Source organism: Emydura macquarii, unplaced genomic scaffold (assembly GCF_026122565.2).
Source record: "Emydura macquarii macquarii isolate MOO-44397 ecotype Brisbane River unplaced genomic scaffold, CSIRO-AGI_Emac_v2 contig_3305, whole genome shotgun sequence".
Taxonomy (NCBI): Eukaryota; Metazoa; Chordata; order Testudines; family Chelidae; genus Emydura; species Emydura macquarii.
In genome coordinates, this window is record NW_027133442.1 from 5,356,487 (window position 1) to 5,383,696 (window position 27,210).

The following is a 27,210-nucleotide window of genomic DNA, read 5'->3' on the forward strand; positions in this document are numbered from 1 at the left end:
CTGGTGGTATGACATGAGAACGTGCATAATTTTTTTTTTAAAACCATCCCTATAGAGTAGGATCTAAATTGGAAGTAAACACATGCAAGATATCCTCTTTTCAGCATGACTATCACTTCATTAAATCCATTTACCTATTTCCAGTGTAATACTTTTAACTAGACACCTATTAAAGTTGATAGATGATGTCTATTTAAGACAGCTCAAAATTAAGAGAAGCAGCTCTGCAGATTGTAATGAGTGCAGTAGGTTTTGCTTAATGAACGCATTTGGTTGTTATTTACTTGCCTCTTTACTCTCTAAAGACATTAATTTTATGCATGCCATTTTAAAGACATGAAGTAGTTAAACCAAGAAAGAGGACAAATACAGCAAATCATACACATTTTCCTATAGCAAAACAGTAGCATAGGATACCCTATTCACATAATGGGTGAATTTCCATCTCTCTTCCCTTGGTCAAATATTGACACAAGTATTCTTTTGACAATTCTAGAATATTTCAGGATAACAATAGCATTTCATTTTGTATGGACGGTTAAACATGCTCAAGGTTAAGTCTGCAAATAAACGGAGACCGGAAGGAGCCCAAGTAAAGATACCCATCGTGTTCATGTGCCTCGCTGACGTAAGTTACCACCATTCCATTGGGATCATGGAAGCTTCTTTTGTAGGATCCAGTTTCACCAAGTTCTATAATAAGGCTATACTTGGGCACAAACTTCATCACAGTTTCTTGACTTAGCAGCTGCAGAAAGAAAGACAGCAAGAGTAAGTAGTTGAATACAGTCATTTAATCATGAATTACACAAACTGACCATATATTTAAAAGCAATCATGGATCATGTCAAACCTTTGCAGTAATTCGTGAACAAAATAAGTCTTCAGATTTCAGGTGAAAGTTAACTGCATAGATTTAACATCTTAAGAGCACTTTAAAATTTTAAAAGCATGATTGATAGAAAATTCACTTCAATGTGGAGCACTGGGATTTACTCAGCATGACACTGATGCACAAGGCACTAGTGTTCTCACAGAATTTCATGATGTAATTGATGACAGCAGACAAAAATCAAATAGATTTTGTTTTGCTCTCAACAGTGCTGATTATTTATTTGTGACTTGGGCCCCAAGCATGGCTTCCCCTATGTTGATATTCTTTTACCACATCCAGAGATTTTTAAAAAGTTTTTATTTATAACACAGCATGGCAATGATGAGTTTAACTGAGCTGGCATTTCCATCTTAAATGCGAATTGTTAGTCAAAATTGATACTTTTGAGAGAAATTTTTAGCTGAATTTTTTTTTTTTTTTTAAAGCAAATTTGTTAAAGCTCTGAGGATCAAGTATTTAAAAAGTCACATTGACAAATATTTTGTTCTTCCTTTTCATTTACTTTATTTTAATAAAAGGCAATGCCAACATCTTATGCTGATGCACCACTGAGGCTCAGATTTTGAGAATACAAAAGAAAATACATGTACGGTTAAAAGGGACAGTCAATTTGAAAGACTACATTTCCACTTGAAAATTGTGTACTTACTACTGGTAAGAGCAAGCCTTAGTTTTGCTAACTATAAAAAATGTGGATGATGCCTCCAATTAGCACCATGTGGCTTAACTGCTGCTTTAATCAGAGCACCATGAAATCTTCCAGTGAAAAAGAGCTAAAGCACTTTTATTTAAGGTAAAAGAAAGACTAAGTAGTAAATTGTTTTTCCCTTTCTCTTAAAACATGTTTACCTTAAATATTATTCTTTTAATCCATGGTTTTTCAGATATGAAATCCACCATAGAAAATCCAGGATTGGGTCGAACAGCTGACATGGCTACCCAATATCCCCCCGAGCTGCTTAATCGGATATTATCTGGAAAGCCGGGCATATTTTCTACAAACATATCTGCTCCACCTTTCATTAATCCAGACACATAGTACCTGTGAAATCACAATAGGATAATCAGGAAATCCTCTTAACTTAAACAAAGTTCATACAATAAACAAATTCAATACATTTCTACTAAAAAAACAGCTTTTTTTACTCCTAGCAGAGTGAAGTACGACATGACCACATTCTTCTCTCTCTGATAAGCATCCAGCAATGACTAAAGTTTGAGTCACCAGCTGATGAAAGGAAGAGATTGCAAACCAGATAACTCCAAGGAAGGAAAAAACTGGGTAGAATAGGAGCTTTTCTCCTTGCTACTGAAAACACCAGAAAGGAATATTTAATCTCTCTGAAAAATGTTAGCTTACCTGTATGCTATGTAGAAAGAGATCAAAGTAAAGTCATAAGTAGGTTCTGAGTCTGATTTAGGAAGTCAAAGACACAATGATTTAGCTGAAATACCAATATTTCAGATTGCTAGTGTAGCACTGCTGAAATTTCACTGACACTAAGAGCGGGACATATTCTGATCGCTGGTATAAAACCAGAATAACTCCACTGCCTTCTATGGAGTTATTTCTGATTTCTTCTGATATAACAGCAGAATTTGCCCCACACTGTTTATATAGTGTGGGACTGAGCAATTCATCTCAGTTTACCCATTAAAAACAAGATAAAGGTAGGATGCTACAGTTTGTCACATCTACCCTATGAACTATGGTACAGGAAAAGATGTGGTGAGAGCCTCTGAACACCGAGCATAGTGAAGAACTGACTCACATGTCACTATCCCTCTTAATTTGTATGAGCCTTTCCTCCCTAAATTTTGATCTCAAAAGAAATAAAGACAGATCAGAAATAAATTCTATTTGAATTTCAGCTACTTGTGTAAGTACAGCAGAGAAGCTCTGTGGCTAACTGGCAGTCAGGTTAAATGCTCCCAAGCCTGAAACAGCTCTGGAAACCTCTACCAAGCACACTTTTTGAACATTGTATTCCTCTTGTCCACCAGCATCACAAAATTTTTTACTTAGTTCACCCTTTATTATGAGAAAATTAATCTTTTCTTCTCAATGCTAAAAAAAAAAAATCACACAAAACAGACTAGTCACTGCTAAATGGGGGGGAGGGAGGAGGAGAGACAATGATATTGTTGTGTATCCATGTAGCAGAATGGCAAGGATGTTCTCCTGACCCACACTGTTAACAGGTATTCAAGCTCTGCAGAGAGCTACTGAAATCCTACCAGTTCATTGACACTGTCCACACTAGAGAAATTTTTAAGTTCCCCAGCTCTTGCTGTTCAGCCCACTAGCATTGAGAGCCCTAATGGAGGTGGACCACCAGCTGCAGACATTGTTTTAAGCACCACATTGATTAGATTTGCTCTGAGCAGGTCAAATTAATTGGCATGATGCACAGAGCAGTGTCAGCAGTTGGTGACCCATATCCACTGACTTCCCTCCAGAGCTCCAGTAGACCTAGACTTGTGAAAGCTGCATCGGGGTTAGCAAGTGCAAGACATTTTTTAAAAATATCTCTCATATAGGCAAGGCCATTGAACCAGATGAAGCTTGTTAACTCCAACTGGGTTAAAAGCTAAAGGGGGGTGGCTGCCTAGAGAGAACTAGGACCTAAAACAGAAAAGGTTCTGGACGGAAATCCTAAAGACAGCGAGATACAGGGAGAAAGTCTTCGGCTAAGGTTTGTGTTGGGCTATTGTGTTTTGAGTTACCAATATAGCCAAACTGGGGTGAATTTGGATGCAAATGCAGCATTTGTGCGCTTTGAGGTCAGGGTAAGGATTCAGTCTATTCCCTTTATGACTGACAGACACTCCCACAACACAGCGACGGGAATCAAATACCTAGACTGATACACGCACAAGACTAAAATCTGCCTTGATTAGACTCTGTGGAGCCCTATTTGAACTCAATAGGCTTGCATGAATTGTAAGTCAAGGAAGTATTTGGCCCAAGATTTTCCTTTATGCTGTGCAGTCACATTGATGAGGACAGTATAAAATAGAACAGAACAGAAATCAACAATTTAAATATAAAGTCACTTGACAGAGTAATGTATCCCCAAGTGTCACACTCACCTCCTTATTCTAGCCAAGGTCGTTTCTGCCACCAGCACAAAATCTTCAGCAGGAGAGAGCTGGACTCCATTTGGAAACCTCAGTCCTACCATCAAGACTTTCACTTCTTTTGTCACTGTGTCATATTCAAGCAGGCTAAAGAGAGAACATTACATGTATACTTGAGTGAAGTGGGATAAGACAGTTTGCTCAACAGCATTTTGCTTTGCCAGGCATTTCGCCATCCTCTTATTCTTCCAGGTTTTATATGCAAAAGAATATGAGAAAAAGCAGAGCATTCAGGACACATTTAAGTTTACTTATTTATGAACCAAGAGTGGGGCAGAAATACACCAGCTTTCTGAGGTTGCCAGGCAACTGTCCACTAGAGAATTTGGGTAAAAAAAATGTTAATTCCTTTAATTTTAAAAACACATTCCATTAGAGAAAATTTGCACAAATAAGCTTTTTGAAAGAGGTGGAAATCTTTTACATCTGTTCCATTTCTGCATGTGCCAGCTTCTTCCACACATTCTCCCATTACCCTGTTCAGAGCAGTGTTACTTGCATGGTCTATAAAGACTCAAAGGGTTTTTAAACACAACTAAGATGTCCTAGCTACTCCTATTGCTTTGATCTGCTGTAGGGTAGATGGAATGCTCTGCATTGATACTTGCCGTCCATCATCTGTGCCTTCCATAACCAAGAATGAATAATCCCTCCTTTGCCATTTACTGCTGGAGTCTGTGAAGAAGATTTTCCTCCCATCCTGAGTCAATGTGAGGTCATTCACAAAGGACATTTTCTGACCCTCAAGTGGTGTCTTGGTTGACAACAGCATTTTCACATCACCTGATTACAAAAATAAATAAATAAACCTGCTCAACTTTTATCCTGCCTTTTCAATAATCTAAATACTAACATGTTCGGGTAGGTGTTAAATTGGCCTAGGATCTTTTCTATCCTCAGAAGAGCTGCGGTCTACAATTTTATACACCATTTTGAATGTGTAAAATTTTAAGATGTCAGCATCTGACATTTTATCAATTCACATCTATGGTGCACACAGAAACAATAATGATGAATAGCGTTAATAATTGTGTTTGTTTTTTAAAAATTAGGTTACGCATGAGCTTTTGTTTAGCTTTAAACATACTTAAAGCAAAGCCATTTGTAAATTAAAGGGATCAGATACTGCTGACAAAATTTTGTTAAGGAGTAGGTTTTCAAATCCATTGAATCTCTAATCTAATCAATGCGTTTATTTGTAAATGTCCAAAATGAATAGGGTAATTTTGGCTGCTATCAATATTTCTGTTGGAGTATAACAAAGGGAATATAAACCTTACTTTGACTAAAAAGCTAAACACAACCTTAACTTTGGAGCTACTACATAATTTGCTCTCATTTTGCAAGAGATCTATATATTTTGTATATGTAAATCAAATTACAAAAAGTTTCAGCTGAAGGAAGATTGAAATCAGTTTCTTTCCAGAAATTACACTCCTTCCCCCTCCACTAAAAGCATACAGATTTGTTACTGTAGATCACGTGTTGGGTTTTGGAAGCTTTTCCTGTCTAACTTTCACAGCTCTGCCTTTAAAAAAGGTATCATATCCAAAACCTGACACATAGAAGGGTTTATTTTATTCTTGTGCTATTCAGAGACAGGGAAGGTTTTTTCAGAGGGGAATTAACTGTCCTTAGGCTGAGGCACCATGTGCAGAATTTCAGCCCAGATAAAAAACTTAGTAACAGTTTTGTATTTCCCGGGGGGGGCGCACGTTTTTTGGCACTATTGACTGAAATACAGGGTAAAACTAGTATTGCGGCAATGCTTTTACATAGGGAAAGCTTCATATTGCACAGAACCACACATTGTAAAAGCTTTTAAAGCATATTTTAAATTTCAAGAACAAACTCAGGCCCTGATCCTGCAATTGGATCCATGCAAGCAGACCAATATACCCCCACAGATCCAGCTATAGGAAAGAGGATTGTCTAATAATTAGGGCACTAGCCTGGGACTCGGGAGACCCAGGTTCAAGGCCCTGTTCTGCAACAGACTCTTGGTGTGACCTTGGGCAAGTTATTTAGCCTCCTCAGGTCCACATCTGTAAAATGGGAATAACAGCACTTCCCTATCTCACCTTGGGGGCAAAGGGGATTTCAAGGATAAATACATTAAGAATTGTGAAATGCTCAGATGTTATGGTAAGGAGGGTTATACAAGTACTTCAGCTAAATATGCTTTTGTTTAGATAAATAAAGCACTGAGTAGAAGTAAAGTGCTTTATCAAAGGTAAGCATCATTAGCTCTATTTATGGGGATGGAGAAACAGAGGCACACAGAAGTGATTGGGCTAAAGCCACAAAAGTCAAGTAGAGCAAGGAACAGAATCCAGACTGCTTAATTCACAACTCAGTGCCCAAAACCAAGGAAAAAAAACATACCTGTGACAGGATCAATTTCATATATTCCGTAATAGGCATCTGCCACAAACAGGGTATTATTTGGCCCAACTCTGATGCCAAGGGGTCTCCCACAGGTGGGCTCATCTTCCCTGGTGCCTTTTGAGACAATTTTACAGCTGTTTTATAGGCAGAGCAATTTGTACATAAAAGGTATCGAAGCCATTCCAGAAAAGAAAGCTCAAATATAACAAGACTATTGCCAGCCAGCCCACCCGCCTCCCCACACAAATATATCGTGCTTTTATTTTTCCATTGGGAATTGAATTTTAACTATCAATAAATCACAGCTACTCAGAGGTTACCATTCACACTGCCCTCTACTGACTGGCCAAGCAAAAACCATAACTTCCCCAGTTACGGGTGGTTGAAAATTTTCCATTGTTTTGTTTTGACAGAAGTTTGGAATTTTGATTAAACAAATTGACACAAAGCATCTGCTTTCCTCAGAAACATTTGACTTTTTGTCAGAAAACCTCAAACCAAAAGTATTCTGGTTTTCTTATAAAAAGTCAAAAAATTTCCACTGAAAACAACAAACAAAAAACTGTAGGGAAAAATTTTCCCCCAACTACCCCTAACCTCAATACTTCTAACAGCTAACAGAAATTCTCCTTTAGCTCAGGCAGTGAAGTTGTGTGTTTTCAAAGCAAATATTTAGCACGACTGCCTTTGAGCTATATACATGGGTTATAATCCATTGACTGTAGTGATTTGATATGCATATACAGTCAAAATCACTGCAGTTACCATTACAAAGTCTACTAACTCAGCGACTGTATTAGCTGACAAATAACTAAGACAAGTGTGGCACCAGCATTGAATTAGTAATAACTGGTATTACTCAGGCCTGGTCTACACTGGCAACGGAGATCGATGTAACGTCGCTTTCGTCGAACTCCTAAAGTAAATTCCTACACTGGCATGTTAGTTCCGTCGATTCAAAGCGTGGTAAGAGTCGACCTAATAAAACCACCTATGCAAGTGGCATAGCATATAAATTGAATTTCATGGGTCAAATTTGCGTCAGTGTAGGCAGAGTGTAACATAAGTTGACATTACTGGCCTCCGGGGGCTATCGCATAATGCCCTATTGTGACCAATCTGGACATTCACGCTCTGCTGTCATGTGGCCATGCAAACAGGAAACAGCTCCTCCCCTCAAGCCCCAGGAAATTTTGAATTTTCATTTCCTGTGTAACCAGTGTGTAGAGAGCTTTGTAGCTGAACTTATTATGACTACTGCACAGCCCAAACGCACTGAAGCATGGAGTCAACCAGAGGTCTTAGATCTCATCGGTCTGTGGGGCAAAGAGTCCGTTCTGGCTCAGCTCAGTGCCAGCAAAATAAATTTAGATATATACGGGAAGATATCCCAGGGTATGTTGGAGAAGGGGCACAACAGGGACACGCAGCAGTGCCGCGTGAAGATCAAAGAGCTACGGCAGGCATATCAGAAAGCTAGGGAAGCTAACAGCCGTTCTGGCACCTCACCCAAAACATGCTGCTTTTACGAGGAGCTGCATGCAATTCATGGTGGCGACCCCACCACAGTGCCTCCAGGCAGCATTGATACCTCTGCTGAATCCCAGTCCAGGGAGAATGATGAGGACTCTGTCGACGAGGAGGATGAGAGCAGGGTGTCTATTCTCTCAGAGAGCCAGGACCCTATTCCTGACCCCAGAGCTGTTGAACAACACACAGGACAGCAGTAACGATCGTGATCCCGGGAAAGGCACATCTGCTGAGTTTTTTTTTTTTTTAAAGCAGTCATGTCCCTGGTCCAATCTCTAAAATAGCCTTTTTATTTGGAAGGGAGGGTATTTCTGGGTGTTAGTGAACTTGACTGGAGGGTTACTCCCAGAACAGATTATGTGCAGAGGTGTGCTCTAAGAATCATCCATTGATATCTCCAGGAAACTCTCATGCAGGTAATCTGCACAAGGTTTCTGGGGAGGGCAGCCTTGTTTCTTCCACCATAGTAGGATACTTTTCCATGCTACGCCACAATGAAATGAGCCGGAATCATGGTGAAACACAGCATAGCAGCATAAGGGCCTGTACCCCGATGTTTGCAGTAAATCTTCTCTTTCCTCTTTAGAAGACTGATATCGCTCATGGTCACCTAGGGAAGACGGTGCACATTTAAAGTGCCTGAGCTATACAGTCGATCCCCTTTAATCCTCTAGTCCCCTGTCTACGGGCATAGTGGGTCAGTTCAATAGCTGTTCTATGGTTTCTGATGCTACAATTCACTCATGGTGTCCTCTGATCAGCTCTGCCCATCTCCTCCCAAATCGTTCCTCTGCATGTAACCAGGGAGCCCGGTGATCCTTCTCGTACATTAATTTTGGACTGTGTTTTTTACTGCTAATTAAGCCTCTATATAACAGATGAGAGGGCCCCTGGCTTACCATCTCTGTAACAGCAGTCCGACCCGACCCTTCTGAGATGTACAGAATGGAATGCGGGTCTGGCTTAGCCTTGTGCACGTGAAAGGGAGTACTTTTTATATTGTAGCAGTTGCTTCAGTTCTTTGGGTCTGCTAACAATGGCAATGTTGTGCTTTTATTGTCTTTCCATAGACACCTCATCCTTGGACCCCCCCTCCCCTGCCAGAACTGCAGCAGAAAGACTTTCCCAGATCAGAGAGAGGGAGGAAAAAACGGGATGATGTTTGGCAAGCTCATGAACGCCTCTGTGGCCGCTGAGACACATCTCTGAGCATGAAGGATGTCCTTGTCCCAGAAACTGGACATGGAGCATAGAAGATCTGCGCAGGAGCGCAGTATGCAGCAGGAGATGCTGCAAATAACGAAGGATCAGTCGGACATGCTCAGGTGTCTTGTGGTGCTTCAGGAAGAGTGGCAGCAGGACAGAGTCCCTCCGCAACCCCTCCAGAACACTCCTCCACCTAACATTTTGTTGCCCTCCCCTACCTCCAAGAGGTCTAGTAGGAGACTGGGCAGGCTGCAGTACGTAGTGCACTCCACACTGGTCAAAGCAAGCAGAAGGATGTGGCAGTCCCATTAAGAACTGCAAACAAATAACACTGTGTAAGCAAGTAAGTGTACTTTAAACTGTGAATTAACCCTCATTTCCCCTTCCGCAGCAATGTTCATAAATAAAAACTTTGTAGAGTTAAAAAACATGTCTCTTTATTAATTCATAGCTTGGGTGGGGAGAGAAGTGGAGGGTGCTGATATGGATGGTAAGAGGGATGGGAAGGAAAGGCACAAAACATATAGACATTACTGCGGGTCATTGCAGAACCAGTTTCTCAATGCTTCCCGAAGGCGAGGAGCTCCACGGTTGGCTGAGCATATTGCTGGCATCTGGCTGCTTAAAATTTGCAGCTAGCCTTTCAGCCTCCACAGCCCAACCCTGGGGGAATTTTTCTCCCTTTGCTTCACCCACATTATGAAGAACACAGCACGCAGATATAACTGATGGGATGTTTTTTTACTCACGTCTAGCCTAGTAAGGAGACATCTCCATCTGGCCTTTAAACGGTCAAATGCACATTCCATCACCATTCTGCAAGTGCTGAGCCTGTTATTAAAATGTTCCTTCTCACTGTCAAGGTGCCCGGTGTAGAGCTTCATTAGCCAATGGAGCAAAAGGTAGGCAGGATCCCCCAGGATCACTATTGGTATATCCCCAGTGTTAATTTTTCAGTATGGGTAAAAAGTGCCTGCCTGCAGCCTCATTAACAGACCCGAGTTCCTAAATATGCACGCGCCATGCACCTTTCCAGACCACCCCACACTGATGTCGGTGAAACGATCCCTGTGATCCACAACGGCCTGCAACACCACTGAAAAGTACCCCTTGCGGTTTATGTACTCTGTAGCAAGGTGGTGAGGCGCTAAGATTGGGATGTGTGTGCCATCAATAGCTCCCCCACAGTTTGGGAACCCCATCATGGCAAACCCATCCAGTATGTCCTGCATGTTTCCCAAAGTCACTACCTTTTGTAGCAGAAGTCTATTGATGACCCTGCACACTTGCATCACAGCAGCTCCAACTGTAGATTTATCGATTCCAAATTGATTCCCAACTAACCGGTAGCAGTCGGGGGTTGCCAGCTTCCACAGAGCGATAGCCACTCACTTCTCCACTGTCAGAACTGGTCTCAAACGAGTATTCACGCGCCTCAGGGCCAGGGACAGCTCCTCGCAAAGCTCAAAGAAAGTGGCCTTTCACATACGAAAGTTCTGCAGCCACTGGTCATCATCCCAAAGCTTCATAATGATGCAGTCCCACCAGTCTGTGCTTGTTTCCCGGGACCAGAACCGGCGCTCCACTGACTGAAGATGATGCATGACAGCCTGCAGCAGTTGGGAATTGTTCCGCTCTATGGCTTATAGCAGGGCAGCCTCGATGACATCGCTGTTTTCTGTGCTTCAGCTACTCTCTTGCCTTTGAAAATTCTCCAGGATAAGCCACGAGGTATTTGTGATGCTCACAGAGCTGAGCTGAGCAGGCTCCATGTCTCTGAAGCAATGGCAAGTGCGTGGCACACAAAAACGGTGCGAAAACCCATTTCCTGTTTGTTTGGGGCAAGAAGGGAGGGGGAAGGAGCATTGCATCATAGGACAATGAAAATTCCCCCAACAGCCTCCACGGCTAGTTGCACTGTGGGATAGCTACCCACAGCCCGATGCAAGGAACGTGGTGTGATCATGCTCCTGCGACTTCTAAAAATCGTCGGGAGAAAGTTGATTTAAAGTAAATCGACTTCACTCTGCAGTGTAGACACACCCTCCGTCACCTTCAAACAACATTGACAAGGTTGTAGACAACGAAGTAGGAGTGCCCCAGGGGATACTTGGCACATGCCTCAAGTTTCCCTTCTAACAACAGATGAAGGAGGAAAACTATTACAAGCAAATCATCCTATTCGTTTTATTAAACTTGTTTTTCAAAAATGTCTGCAAAGTGGTAGCTGCTGTTTAACGTTTACCCTGGGACCTCTTCTACTTATTTACTGTAACACTAATGCTACCGTGGAAATATCTCAATCGCTGTTTGAGTCATGTCTCCATCTACCACAGAAGTAACAAAAATGTGTTTGCTATAACTCCATAGATATCAACTAGTACTGCAACAGTAGTTAGTAGACCGTAGTGCAACAGTAATAGTCAAGGATCCAGGCAAAAATTCCATTAGGATTACCAATGTATATTGAGCTTTGAAAGTTTAAATGCACTTCAAAACATCCCCCAAACTTCTTGGCATAGGCTGGAAAACAGCTGCCTGACTCTTTTTGAGGTGTGTTTTGAGTCCTTAGTTTTACTATAATAGGAAATTATATAGTGGGCCAGATCCTTATGTGGTATAAACTGGCAGCTCTATTGATGTATATCGACATAGTCCCATTGATGTTGATGGAACTGTGCCATTTACACCAACTGAGGATCTGGCCTAAAGCATGATAAAGTGATGTAGGCATGGTCTACACTTACCTCGGCGATTTGGCGGCAGTCGACAGGAGTTAAGCAAAGTACACAAAGAACTTGCGTAACTCCCGTCGACTTCTGTGCTTCTCTTCTGCACGCGGTCTTCACTGCATTGTGCTGACAGAAACCGCGTTTCCGTCAACACAGCACTATGCCACTTGAGGAGGTGGTTTTAGTACACTGACTTCTGGATCAACTGAGCGGGTCTACACTGACCGCTCAATCGATCCAGAAAGATCGATCTGACGGCAGCGACTTTGCTACCATCAGTATAAACATACCCTGAGTTTATTTCATATGATGGAGACCAGATTTTCAATAAATACAGGGAAAAGGCAACAAGGAAAAGATAATTACAGCAATTACATACTGATCACCTTCATCTTGCTTAATATTTAGCAATCATCATTTTTGCAAACTTTCCTCCTTCAAACAATGCCTTATCCATCCAAAAGAAGAGAAAATAAAAGATGAAAGCTTGTTTAACTGATGGAGATAGTATCTTAGCTACACCTAAATATTTTAACATCTCCAAATCTCAAGCTCTACAGAGATTACAAAAAAAAAGCTCACATTTATAACTCTGAAATAGTTAACATTCACAGTATAAAGCTCCTTTCATCCTGAAGAATACCTAAATGCTTCACAAAGTGCATACAGAATTACTCAGATGTGAACACCTTTGGGGCAGATGATAGCAACCAGGTTGATAACTGGCAAAGCATAGGCTTCATAACAGAGTAGAGGAAAAGACATTTTGGTCAGGGAAGCCAGGGCAAGCTGTTATTTGTTTTTACTCATATAATCTTTAATGGTAAAAAAAGCCAAGCAGGATCTTTGTCTTTCACATAGCTTCTGAAATAGCCACAAATTATGATGTATGGCACTCCCACTTGTCTGCCTTGAATGATAGAAGAATTGAACCTTTTGCCTATAGGTCCAAGACATTTTCAAGTTTCTATAAATTGAGATCTAGATCATGCTATTTTGGTATAGCCTAGTACAAGGGGAAGAGCTCCAATGCCCCAAAGGAAGCACAGTAAGGCATCTCTGAAATCACAGGTGAACATGCTCACTACTACACCTTCAAGAAGTGTGGCCCACTCTCCCCAATAGTGCAGAGGATTTAAGAGCATGGTCCAACCTCCGTGCTGCCTCTTTTGCTGTCACACACTCCAAAGAGATGGAACAGCACAATCCTTCTGCTTCTCCCAACCACACAACGCAGTACTGCCCGGGCTGCATGATGCTGAACACATGAACAGGGATAATACATACTCCTGGTATTCCCCCAGCTCCCACCCCTACTTAAAAAACCACATACAATCTTGCCCTGTATTAAAGAAGGGCAGATTTAATTTGTCATCATCATCAAGGCTCTCTCACCAGGCATTAGAGAAACATTTGAATACTCTTAAATAAGTCTTACTATAACTATGCTAACAGCTATACATGGACATGAAATCTGACAGCCAAACCATTAATGCATGTGAAAACATGAAAGCACAGCCCCAAGCCTGCCTTGGAAGAAGTTACTCAACTTGTGCAATAATGATGTTCCTTCAAGAGGTGTATCCCTATGGGTGCACCAATGTAGGTGTATCTGCGTCCCTGCACTGCTGATCAGATAATTTCGGTAGCAGTGTCCGTTGGGCCCACACATGCGCGGTCTCTCCTCGTGCTGCACCATGAGGCTAGCCAGAGTGCGCGGGCGAACCGTCCTCAGTTCCTTCTCTACTAGAGTCATAAGCAATCAAAGAAACATCATTACTGCACAGGGGTGAGTAGTAACAACATCTTCTTCTCCCTCTCCCTCGAATAGAGTCCCTATGTGTGCTCCACTGTAGGTGACCACTGCCCCTCTTGGAGGGCTGGGACTTCAGAATCGGGTTAGTAACTGATGATAGTATTGTGGAGCCAAAGATGGCATCAGAGGCAGAGTCCTCGGTGATCGCAAAATGTTCTGCAAAGATGTGGACTGATAGCCATGTCACCACTCTGCAGATCTTTGAGATGGAGACATCCTTAAGGACGGCGACGGATGAGGAGATCAGTCTCGCAGAAAGTGTACAGAGGAGGCATATTACAAATTTGGAAGCATTGTCTGATGCAATTTGAGACCTACTTAGAGAGTTTTTGGGCTGATACCGCTGAGCCCTTTGATACTTCCGCAATGGAGAGGAATAGTCTAGGGGAATTCCTGAAAGCCTTTGTCCTATCGAGGTAGAATGCCAGGACTCTCCTGACATCTAAAGTATGTAGTATGGCCTCCATATCATCTTGGTAAGGTTTAGGGTAGAAGGCTGGAAAATAAATAGACTGATTCATGTGAAACAATGGGGTCACTTTAGGGATGAACCTTAGATGTGGCCTAAGCGTAACCTTATTTGGGAAGAACACTGTGTATGGAAGACATGCCAACAGGGCTGCTATTTCCCCAATTCTTCTAGCTGAGGTAATCACAATCAGAAAGACCATTTTCATCAACAGGGACGCTAGTGAACAGAGGGCCACAGACTCAAAAGGGGGTCTTAGGAAGTCAAGGTTGAGGGAAGGGGTTTGTTATTCCCTTCAGGAATCTTTTAGTGGTCAGGTGCAATAGAACTGAGTACTCTTCTACAGGTTGGTGAAATGCTGCATTAGCTGCTAGGTGAACCTGGAGGGGCTCAGGGATAACACCAATTTTTTAAAAGGTCAGGGCATAGTCCAGAATATGCAGAAGAATTGCTGAAACTGGGGAGGTTTGTTGGGATGTGCACCAAGTCTGGAACCTGGACCATTTCTGCAATAAGTGCATATTGTGGAGGGCTTTCTGCTGTGTAGTAGGCCCTCCTGTGCTTCCTTTGAGCATGAGCATTCTATGTGCTGGAATGTAGGAGCCGAGCCTTGAGGCAGAGGTTGGACTGCATGATGCATCCCTTGTCCTGACAGAGAAGATGCGGTGTGACCAGAAGGGAGATTTTCGCCAGAAGTTGGGAATGGGCAACGGGATGGATCACTTGATTATCTGCTTTGTTCATTCCCTCTGAAGCACCTGACATTGGCTACTGTTGGCAGACAGGATGTTGGGCTAGATGGACCATTGGTCTGACCCATTATGGCTGTTCTTATGAGATTGGTGAGCACATCACAAGCTGCATCAGGTAGGGGTACCAGGTCTGCCTCGGCCACGTGGGAGCAATGAAAATTACATGAGCTCTGTCCCTCTTTATCTTTAACAGAACCTTTAGCAGGAGATGAATCTGAGGGAAGGCGTAAACTAAGTCCTTGTCCCACGGGAGGAGAGAACGTTGCCCAGAGAGTGCGGACAAATCTCCATCCTGGAACAGTACCACCGGCACTTCCTGTTCTGGTAAAGTGGCAAACAGGTCTGTGGATGTGTTCCATTGTGCGAACACACCAGGTGTATCTCCCACTCCTGGTGGTACAGGAATTTATGGCTTAAGTTTGTCTGCTATCAAGTTGTGCGTGCCCAGTAGCTAAGCCACAGACAGGGTGATGATGTGGGTGATGCACCAATTCCATAGTTTCATCACCCCCAAACACAGGGAGGGAAATCTTGTTCCTCCCTGGCAGTTGATATAATAGATAAAGCTATGCTGTCCGTGAGGATCTTTTTAATGTGATCCTGTTATTAGTGAGAGGAAGTGGGTGCAGATCATTCCTGACCACTCTCAACTCGAGGAGGTTGGTATGTAGGGATCTCTCTGCAGGTGACCATTTGCCTTGCACTCTGAGGCCGTTTAAATGCACATCCCATTCTATGAGAGATGCATCAGTGGTAAGGAGTGACAAAGGCAGTATTTGAGAAAAGGGATTCCTTAGTCTGTATTGGTCAGGTCCTTCTGCCAGTTCAAGGAGTTCCTGATCCTGGTGGGTAGTGATAGAGGTTTCTGCAGCCTGTCCTTTTCAGTCTGTAAACCAAGCCAAACCATATCTGTAGGCATTGCATTTGTAGCCTGCCATGTGCCCCAGGAGTTAGAGGCAGATTCTGGATGGCACCTGAGAACTGCAGTGAGCTGTGTCTATAAGCGATACCAGGGATAGAAACCTATCCTGAGAAAGAAAGGCTTTGGCCTGCCAAGAATATAGGTCAGCCCCTATAAACTCTAGATGTTGCACTGGTATGAGGGTTGACTTCTGGGAATTGATCTGCAGGCCCAATTCCGTGAACAAGCACATCATGTCCTCGGTAGCTTGATGAGCCTCCTGAAGTGACCAGGCTCTTAGGAGACAATCATCCAAGTAAGGATAGATCATTATCCCTCATGAGTATAGACGGACAGTCAGCACCGAGAGGACTTTGGAGAATGTTCTGAGGGCCGATGACAGTCCAAAGAGCAGGACTCTCTATTTATAATGGTCATGCCCCAGGGTGAACCTTAGGAAACACCTGTAAGTCGGTAATATCGAGATGTGAAAGTAGGCAACTTGTAGGTCGAGGGCCAAAAACCAGTCTCCCTGTTCCAGCGATAGAATGATCATTGATAAGGTAACCTTCTTGAACTTCTGAGCTTTGACAAACTTGCTGAGAGCTCTGAAATCCAGGATAGGTCTTCAACTTCCCTTTCTTTTGGGTATAGGAAGTAGCAAGAGTAGAACCCTTTTGTCTTGAAGATGTTGAGGAACTGGTTCTATGGCTCCTAGCTACAGGAGGTGGTTTATCTCCTGCTGTAGCAGATTCTCATGAGAAGGATTCCTGAAGAGGGACGGGGACAGGTATTGTGGCAGTGAAGTGTATGGAAAAGCCAGATCTGACAATCTCTAGGACCCATTTGTCCGACATCATGCACTCCCAGGCACCGAGAAATGCTGCCAAAAGGTGACTAAACTGGTGTACAGATGGTGGCGAGTGGTCTCACAGTTCCTTGACCTTCCCATCAAATATGGTGTTTCGGGGCAGGTGGTTGGGTTGAGGACTGGGAGCCAGATGGCTTTCACTTTGAGAATTTCCCTTTTTATCGAGGGTTTCTAGCCTCATTGTGATGAAAAATGGGATGAATGAGGCCTTTGTTGATACTGAGGGCTAAAGTATCTCTTTTGCCCTGCTGTGTAGATTCCTAGAGACCTAAGAATGGCCCTGGAATCCTTCAAGGAGTAGAGAGAAGCATCAGTCCTACCAGCAAAGAGTTTCACGTTCTCGTAGGGGAGGTCTTCCACTGTAGTCTGTACCTCCTTCGGGAATCCCAAGAGGTGGAGCCAGGACATCCATCTCTGCAGTTGTGTCAGCAACATCAAGGGCATCTTTGCCACTAATTGCCCCCCTTGGACGATGGTCTTGAAGGAGTCTTGGAAGGTCTCTGGCAATTTATCAATAAAATAGTTTAAATTTGTGCAATCATATTTCACCATAAGAATTTGGTAGTTGGCAATTCAGAGTTGTAAAGTGGCCGAGGAGGATGCTTTTCTACCAAAAAGATCCAGGCGCTTCCAGTCTCTATCATATGGCGTAGTCTTGGAGTGGTGTTGTCGGCCATGAGAGTTCACTGCATCCACCACGATGGAATTGGGTGGCAGCTGGGTAAATAGGAACTGTGAGTCCTTTGTAGGGATGTAATATTTTTGTCCACTTGCTTGCATGTTGGGGCCACCGAGGCTGGGATTTGCCACACCATCTGGATCTAAGATAGCCTCATTGATTGGGAAGGTGATTTTGGAGATGGCTGACACATGGAGGAAGTTGATTAGCTGATGGTGAGTATCTTTCACCTCCTGTAAAGGTATGTGGAGGGTACCTGCCACTCTTTCTGCCAGCTCCTGGAATAGGCGGAATGAGGACATGGTCTTGGGTGTGACCTTTTTCTCCGTGTACCCTTCTTGCTCCTCCACTTCTTGGGGTTCGGAGGCCTACGAAGTTGCAACTGAGGGGACATGTCTCAGAAGTTCTTAAGTGATGCTTGGTGCCCACAAGGCAGGCTGTCAGTGCACTGCCCTGGGGTCCCAGTATGGCCACTGTGTTGGCATAGGGACTGGTGGAGGTGCCCACAGGTGACCGTACCAGGATGGTGGTGGTGCCATCTGGTGGTACATTCTTGGACCCTATTGGTATTGGATCCCACATGGACCTGGGAGGAGTAAATAGAAGCCTCATCTGGCTATCTGATCCCTCACTTGACATTCGAGGGGCATGGCATGATTGTGGGGAAATACTCCTTGGTTGACCGTGGCTTGGTTCTGTGATCCCGGTACCAAGGTGCAGGGAGCCAGGATCTTCTAGCACTGCCCGGTCATTGGCTTGATGGAATTCTGCCTGTACCGAGTGTCCCAGTGCCAGTGCCAGGGGGGAGAAGCATCTTGTTCATACCGAACTCTCAGGTGCCAAGTGGGCAAATGCTGCTGGCAATATCAACACTAGCTAGTGTGCCAGGAGCGTCTTAGGATGTTTGCCCTTCTCTCTGTGTACCGCATCTTTGATGCCTGTGCCCAAAAGGTCCATGGGCTTCTCAGTGGTACCCAACGTCAACAGTCGCCGTGAGTGCTAGATGACCTCGGTGCCAAGGATACTGAATGAGATGGAGATCGCTTTCAGTTCTCTCTGAGCTCACTCAGGGGACTTCTCACTCTCTTTTTCAATTTGTAAGAAGAGTCCCCTGACTGTTTCTTCAATCCACTATCCTTCGAAGTGGAAAGTTGAGGGGAAGACTCATGCTCACCAGAGGGCTATGGTTGGAGAGCTACCTCCATATAGATGATTTTCTGGTGGAGCTCCCTGTCCTTGTGGAATCTCGGTCGGAGTTGTTAGCAGAGGGAACACTTTTGTTGGTTGTGGCCCTTGCCAAGGCAGCGAATGCACTGGGAGTGCTTGTCCACGACCGGGATTACCTCGTTGCAAGTATGACAGTTTCTGAAGCCCGGAGAGCCGGGCATACTCTTGTCCTGAGGTTCTCCCCACCCACTGGGGTCGACACAAGAATAAAGTCCTTTTTTTTTTTTGGGGGGGGGGGGGTGTTGTGGGGGAAGGAGGCACAGCCAAATACAAGTCAAAGAAGGCTAAAGGGTTTGTAAAAACCAAAAATTAGTAGTTGAAAACGAGTCAATAATCTGCTATAGGCTCCATCTCTAGTCGGGGTGGTTGAGAAGGAACTGAGGACGGTTAGCCCATGAGCACTCGCTAGCCTTGTGGCGCAGGATGAGAGGAGAAACCGCATGTGTGGGCTCAACGGACACTGCTACCAAAGTTCTCTGATCAGCAGCGCATGGACGCAGACACACCTACAGTGGAGTACCCATAGAGACATTACTTGAAGCAGCAGCAAGCTCTGCTCTCTTTGGCTATGTCTATACAGGCAAAAATCAGAAGAGATTTCACTGAGAATATCACTGATGCAGGGCTACAGCTCTATCTATACAAGTGCCTACACTGTGGGGTAGCTGCATCACCATTGTAAATAGGTGCAGAAGGTGCTAGCCAAGGTTTTCAGACCCAAATACCTGAAGTTAGGCTTCTGAATTGAAGTGGCCTCACTAACAAAGATTCTAAATATATGCAGCTTCCACTGACTTCGTGAAAGATTATGAGGAGCATATTGTCATATACATATTGTTAGTTTTCTCATAAACATTAGTTTAAGATGTTAGGGTACATGAAGTTCAGTGAGAAATAATCACAGTTTAGTGTAGTTACAATCTATGAAATCAAAGAAATATTGAGAATACATGTCAACTAAGCATGGACATGTTACTGTTTTGTAAAATTCAGTTATTGCACATATGCACTATACTTTGAAATATGTGAAGGTGTGCACCTACAAAGGAGAACAAGATTGAATGCTAACTTATTACAGAATCTAACCCATGGGTTTTGAACTGAGTGATAAAAGCATGTAAAGTTCAGGAATCATTATTTACTTACTGCAAGGACCATGGCCAAGTCTGGCTAATGTTTTTACTTCCCCATCTTCAATTTTGACAATCTTTCCATCAGCTGTCCCAGTAAACAGCACATCTGCATAAACAAATGGTATGAGTAGCTTGGTTACAAAACTGCTGTAATATACAAAATCTTTTTATAATTATGTAGCACAAATGTCAGCACTGAGCCCACTTTCCTCCCACACAAAACCAGTGCATTTAGAACACATTCAGTTAAAGATAAAAGCTTCCCTATTTATTCTTGTACTGTGACTGAAGTGAGAGGGGAAAGAGTCAGGGCAATTAAATCCCTCAACTAACTTAGTTGGATTCATTCAGATAAAAAGGAGGATTTGAGTCTCAAACCAAATCACTGGTTTGAATTTGACCGTGGACATTAGTGGTGGTTCTGTGCACTCATCCCAGTGAGCAGATTTCCACAGAGCACCCAAAAAAAAGAATCAGATACCACCACACTGGTCACCCTTATTTCTAGTCTCAGCAGGGATGCCACCAACTGAATTTTTCTCTCATGCAAGAAATGGCTCCTTCAGGCCTGCAATACACCAGCAGGGATGTTTGTTTATACTACCACTGATTATGCTATGTTTGATCTGTAAAAAGATTACTTCAGTTCAAGGCCAGGATAAATCCAGCACTAAGTAATCCAAATTCAAAAAAGGTATTAAGTAAACATTTTGATGCCAAGTCACATGACAGCAACAGGGCAAGTTAGTTCTTAATATGCCATGATGAGCTCAAGCCCATCTCTGAACTTGCCTTGCTTCTTTAAAAAAAAAAAAAAAGTACACAGGAGATGATTGGGTTAGAAGAATCGCTAAACTTTTGGGGCTTTTAAACCTCAAGTTTAACTGTTTGGAAGTGTAACGGTTTACAAAACTGTTAGAGGAAAAACTATTTTGATCTTAAAGAACAGAACAGCTTCTACTTCCTAGAAAAGTTCTGACTTCTAACCAGGTCAGGTGCTTCAGCCATCTGAAGGCTAGTAATCTGCCTGCCACCACCATCTAGAGAACAGAATCTGAAAGACTATTTGGGAAGCAGCAGACAGCAACCATACTTTGACTAAATACTTTAACATGGGTTTGCGGAGCCAGGCAGGAATAGCAGAAATTGAAGAATGAAGGAGGTTGGTCATGATTTACTGGGCATCTTCCTGATAAGGTTAAGGTAACGAGGACTTTAAAATATCTTTCTAGTTAACCAGTAAACATGGCAGCAAGAACTGCTAAACATATGATTACTGATCAATTTCTAGCTTTAAAGTACGCTGCAGAGAGACTGTCTCAGATAGAAAACTGCAGCTCCAGCTCTTTATTCACTGTTAGCATTGAAACATTCAAAGAACCAATTCTAAAGCTAGGTCTGAATCTCAACTTTCAGGGCACACTGCAAAAGCCACCTTGTCACAAAGGCACTTTCCTAAGAAATGGGCACGATGCCCCCAACTCCACTTGAGTCTGGCCCTTCTGATAAGAAGCTGCTCAGCAGGAGACAATGTGGAGCTAGTAGGGGCTTTTTTTTTTTTTTTTCTATGTACTGAGACAAAATTTATTTAAAAGCACCTCCAACAGATATATACAACTATAATAACATTTAATATTTAGGCATCTGATTTACCATTAAATACATTCTGTTGACTGTACATTTTATCTTACTTAAATAAAGCTTAATTCTCTGACAAATTCAATTACATAATCATTTGGGTAGATACTAAAAAAAGCTTTATAACCACTGAGACCTAGTTAAAAAGTTACCAAGTGAATAGTCGGATCAATAGTTTCTACAGTTAGGACCTTGACTTAATTACTAAAGGCCATATTGCAGAAGGATAAGGATTTTTTGTGAAATCTAAATGACTTACCCCTAGGAAAGGGAGATGTGTAGCTCTTAGTTGGTGGTTACTGACCTAAGACAATGTTAAGGTGCAGACACATGGACGCCTGCACAATTTGGTATTCAAAAGACAATGTGGCTGAATCAAACTCTTAGCATGGAACCAACCATGAAAAGGCCACCCTAAATCCCAATAGTTTTCCAAGTGCTTACCACCAATACTGGCAATGGATTCTGGTCCAACAAGCTGGTTTTCAAATAGCCTTTCTGCTTGTCGCAACTTAATATTCGGCTCTAACACATCAGTCAGGAGAGGAGGTTCTTTGAAGCTGTAAAACCAAAATGCAGGTCTCGTGATTTTATCACAGTATATGTACAAAGAGTCAAATAGTCTTCTTGAGCAATAAGTTGAGCAATTCTGCCAGCTTGCCAACTAGACTGCAGACATGACAGCCGTTTTTGAAACAGTACATTTGATTTTCCTGAACACCAACAGCATTTTCTGATGCAATATATCAACTTCAGCCTGCATGAGCTCTTAGGAATTAAAGAGTTTTAGAATACTAGCATCTTGATGCTCATTTAAATATAAGTCAGTTTCATAGGTGTTACTCAGTAGTCTTAAGTGGTTGAAGTAAAATTCAATTCAATGTTCCTACTTACATAGTTGACAGATTACTGTCCCTCAACTTGGATCAACTGGATCTAAACAGGTGGATGCTTTAGCCCACAAAGATCTGATTGTAGGTTTGAAGCCTGTAGGTGACAATTCCTCTTAGAGGAATTATATTCTATACTCCTGAAAGAGCTTTAATAATTGTGACATACACCACACTTCAATCCCGACTCTACACATATTTACATGAAGAGTCCTCCCACTGAATGTACATGCGTGGTTATGTAACAGCTGCAATATTGGCCAATACAAAAGTCTTAACCAGGATCTCCACAGCTTAAAAGTCTCTGAGCTGAAGAGCTACACTTCCTGACTGGGACCATAACCGACTCTCAACCTTTGCGGACTGGGAACAGAGGGAGGCATGTAACACACACTGACCAGTGAGTTACATTTACTCACATGAGTAAGCTTTGAAGGATTGGAGCCTATAAGCCTTACAGATGTGCCTAGTAATAACTGGGAAAATAGAGAATTCTAATTACTGTTAAAATAATCTAGATACATTTAAGTACATCATTAGCAGGGCAGTGATCAGTTTGGCTTTGAGGGTGTTTAAAAAAAAAAAAAAATCTAGTAAACAAGTTAGAAACATTCTTAGGCTCCGATTCTGCAATCCAATCCATACAGGGTCTGTGTTCGATGTGGATCCCCGCTGACTTCAGTAAAACTCCATGCAGGCATAAGAGTTACCTGCAGCAGATTCGACTGCGGGACCACAGCCTAAGACCGCAGCAGTTTGGGACAGAGATCTTGGTCTTCGTATATATTTGTACAGAACAATAGAGCCCCCAAACCTGCTTCTGCACACTGCTGCTTGATATTAAACAAAATCAATAAATAAATCAATTAAATGGCTGTGAAATTGAGCCACACCCCAGGCTCATAGATCAGGCTGTCAACCCAGGGCAGGAGGGAGGGCTCCAGCTGTGAGCCCTCCGCAGCTGTCAGTGCCCCACAATGCCTCACTTCAGTTGGTGCAAGCGCTCCTGGTGAAGACACGCACCACCGGCAGAAGGGGGGTAGTATGGACACCAACAGCTGACTGAATTACTGCAGTGGCTGTAGATCAACCTAAATTAAGTCCACCTGATTTTGTAGTGTAGACAAGCCCTCCATATCTTTACAAAGTTGACTAAATATTATCCATCAAAATAGAATCAATATTAAAAGTTACCTTGATATAAAATTCAGTTAAAACAAAACACAGCTCACCTTAGAGGTTGAGGGTCTATTGGACAATCCAGGAAAATTATTGCTCCAAGCAAGGGAATAATTAGGAACACAGCCAAAGTCACGAAGGTCACACGGAACACCTTGCTGCTGTAAGTACTGCCACACACAAAACAAACAAGTTAGGATTATAGTTGCAACACAACCTGAAGATTTCAGAGTTCCTCTCATTACAATTTTGTTTTCAAAAAGTCCAATTCTTTCTACTTCCTCCCCTGCTACACACACACTTCTCTACATATTCAACCATCTGCCAAATCAAGTAGTCAGCATAAAACCAGGTCTGTAGTCTGTTTGAATACAGTATTATATGTATACAATGCATGAATACTCTAGTTATGATAAATCAGAAATACATATGGAGAGACTATCTTCTAAATTAACTTTGAATCCAGTCTGGAAACTCCCATTCCAGTAGCTGATATTGGTTCCAAGAATAAGTTACCTCAAGTCTAAACAGAGAATGTGTGAACAGCAAGCTGATTATGCTGTCCAGAAAATAATACAGACATAGTACCTTCCCAAACCAAATTGCAGAATTTTGCCCGGGAAGAACAAGAGACTTTTGGTAGATATAATAAGGCAGCTCATCTGCTGATAGCAGTCTACATTCTCCATATTGAGAACTGTGTTCCTCACTTTTGAAAAAAATCATGATCATGAAAGTCTGTTGTCCTCTGAAGTTGGACGGAACTCTTCCTTGGAATTCACAGGTGTAAAGGTCAAGAGCTATCCCGAAGTGTTTACAGAGACAATTCAAGACTGAGTACAGTTCCTCAGACATGACCCTGATAGGTCCTTCAAGTCCTGAAATGTGTTGGAATTTGAATATTTACATGGCCCGGCCAGTAAGGAAAATATGAACTGCCTTTCTATGCAGGCACACCAAGGCCACACAACCTTCCTTAATGTGAACAGCCTTATCTCTTGGGAATGGTTCTTGTATAAGAAGATTTTGACTGTAACAAGCCAAAAGACACATAGATTAGGCTTCCAGAGAACAGAAATGCATGGATTTTTCGAGCACTTCTGTCTTGAATTGGAAAGGCAGCCACTGAGACTTTCAGCCACTCTCTAAAACAGCGGTTGGCATATACCCAATCTCCTTGCAATGCCAATTAAACCAACAGGAACGGTACCTGGTGGTGGCATGCACTGATCCTTGCAACCCTTCCAAGGCATTGTCCTTCATCAGCCAATCATCCAAACAGGGGAAAAATATATGCCGCCGCCCTGGGTACAAATATCACTGTGACAACTAAGCAGTTAGCACATATACATGGTGCTGACACCAGCTCTCGAGGTAATCTTTGGGATTATCAGTGCTGTTTCCCTTATTTGAAAAAATCTAAGTAGGACAGGATGTGTTCCTATTTGTATGTAAGCATCCACAAATTTGAGCATGTAACTAGTCATGTTCCTTTCGTAGAAACACGATTGTTAGCAATCCTAATGTTCTGACTGTAACTGACAATATCTATTGCTGTTGACCTGGTCATTCCAGGCAGGCACTGTATGACAGCTGCTCAATCAGAATGGCAGAGTACACGGCAGGCCTTTCCAGGCGGTGCTGCACATACTGAGCTGCCCAGAGGTGATGGCTAGGCAGCCAACTGTCTGTGGTAGCACTAAGCCAGCGTGAGTCTGTAATACTTGGCACAAGGCTGCCCCAAGGCAGCAGACAGAGATCAGCCCAAAAGCGCCATTATCATGGCTTTGGTGGTTGCCAAGGAGACCAACCCCTTGATCCGTGGAAGAGCACCAGATGTTTTCCATGGGGATCACACTATGGATGTCTCCCACCTGCCAGTTATCTTCCACGTTTCAAAGCCACTCATCTGAACCTCTGTGTTCTTGGTAGTGATTCCTCCACTCCACCTTCCTGTGCACCTCAACCAGCCCCCTCCTGCTTCTGGGTAACTCGGAGAGTTACAGTAGCATCCCCAATACCAGCTCCTCCACTCTATATTCCAAACAGTGAGCAACAAGGTGAATGACTGGAGCTAAAATTTACTAACTTTGTTAAGCAAGATGTGAATCTTTAGATAAGATTAGACTTCAAGAAACTAACATATCTGGAATCCAGCTCTAGAATCCTAAAAGACAGACAAAGCTCTCCAGCATGCAGCACAGTAATAGCCACTCTTTCTGACGGAAGAGGCAGAGAAAGACTTCCAGAAGCCGGGAAAAAAGGTCAGATAGAAACCAATGGATGCAAAATTCTGAAGCCCAGTTGGAGAAGTGCTGAATGGGACTGGAAATGATTTGCTAAAGGCAATATAGCTTCACTCCTTTTTCCAACAAAACTCTCAGTTATCTACTGATCTGAAAAAGCTGCTTGTTTTGGGAGGTGGGCTAATTTACACTTGACATCTAAGATAACAGCAAAACAGGCTATAAGTGAACCTACTCCCTTTGTGGATATATACTGCCCACCGATTACAAACATCCCAGGCTATTCAAGCTAGATCAACAACTCAGATGTTGGAAAAACTATATTCAACTCTCTATAGGTTTCTTTTGTCACTGATTTATTTTAACCAACAATGTCTGTCTTTTTTTCTTTATGTTAAGATCACTTGAGCTCAAGAGCTCTCCACAAACGTATCATATCACAGTCCATTTTCTTGTAAAATAAGGAAGAAGAGCCCTGGCAGATGGCTCCTTTGCACCACACCAGAAAGAGGGGGCTGCTAACGCTGGCTCATCATCTTGGCACAGGAAGTATCCAGACAGGTCTAAGGATATTACCCAAACGATCATTCCTAATATTTCTTCCCTTTCAGAGCAGTGTCAAGACACGAGAAGGGAGATTGGAACAATAAATGGTTCCAGCCACTGGACTAGTGCAGGACATATGAAGGCAGGAAAGGAAGTTGTCAAAGTAACTGACACTAGCTGAAACCTCCTAATATCTGGAAGCACCAGTGAAACAATCAGTCCTTGCTGCCACATCCTCTTAGGCCAGGAAATGTTGAGACAGCAAGACGCAGGTTGCCAAAGCAGCAAACCTTGCTGGACTTCTCTGACAGCAGATGTGTCAAGGGAGGGAAGATGTGGAATATGCACTTTAGCGGTGTACACCCTCAATCTGAATGATGAGAGCTCCTATCAGAGGAGCATGACAGCCAAGTATCCTACAGGGCAATGCACAAACAAAGCCATCAATGGCAGCTGCTTCCTTTTGATGAACCTGAATGACAAAGGAAAGAGGAAAAATAATTTGTAAGACATCAGGATGAAAAGAATCAGAAAACAAATATAATCCAAGGCTGTGCAAATAACCAACTGTCAAATCCAAGAAAACCCTGCCCTGCTCTCCTCTCCTCTCCTCCCACTGCACTAAAATCACACCATACCCCACTCGGCCCCCCTCCAAGGTCAGCTCGCCCCGCCCCCTCAGCCTATTCTCCCCCTCAGCCAGGGTAGCTCCCGAGCTCGCTCTGCTCTGCTCTGCTCTATCCCCCCGCTCAGGGGCGCACTCTGCCCCCCACCTGCCGTCCTTGGCTTCCTGGGCCGGCGTGTCCTCGGTGATGACCTGGGGCCGGACCGCGCGGCGCTGCCGGAGGCCTTCAGCTTCATTCATGCTGCCCCGACAGAGGCCAAGCCACCCCCACACAGGCAGCAGAGCAGGACAACTACAGCAGCACCGCGCGACACGGGCACGCCCCCCCACCCCGCCCTGACAGCGT

The 27,210-nt window shown here is 43.1% G+C and overlaps 1 protein-coding gene and 1 pseudogene across 1 annotated transcript; both read right to left on the reverse strand.

The window, feature by feature from the left end:
• APMAP (adipocyte plasma membrane associated protein) lies at positions 1-27,169 on the reverse strand. Its single transcript, XM_067532934.1, has 9 exons — positions 27,013-27,169; positions 23,501-23,617; positions 21,823-21,938; positions 19,754-19,846; positions 6,422-6,538; positions 4,645-4,819; positions 3,989-4,123; positions 1,745-1,937; positions 1-748 (listed from the first exon to the last, which is right to left on the reverse strand). Exons 1-9 carry the CDS (start codon positions 27,102-27,104, stop codon positions 539-541), a joined length of 1,248 nt encoding a protein of 415 aa, XP_067389035.1. The 5' UTR covers positions 27,105-27,169; the 3' UTR covers positions 1-538.
• LOC137143249 (uncharacterized) lies at positions 8,149-13,231 on the reverse strand (annotated as a pseudogene).
• Positions 27,170-27,210: the final 41 nt, after the last annotated feature.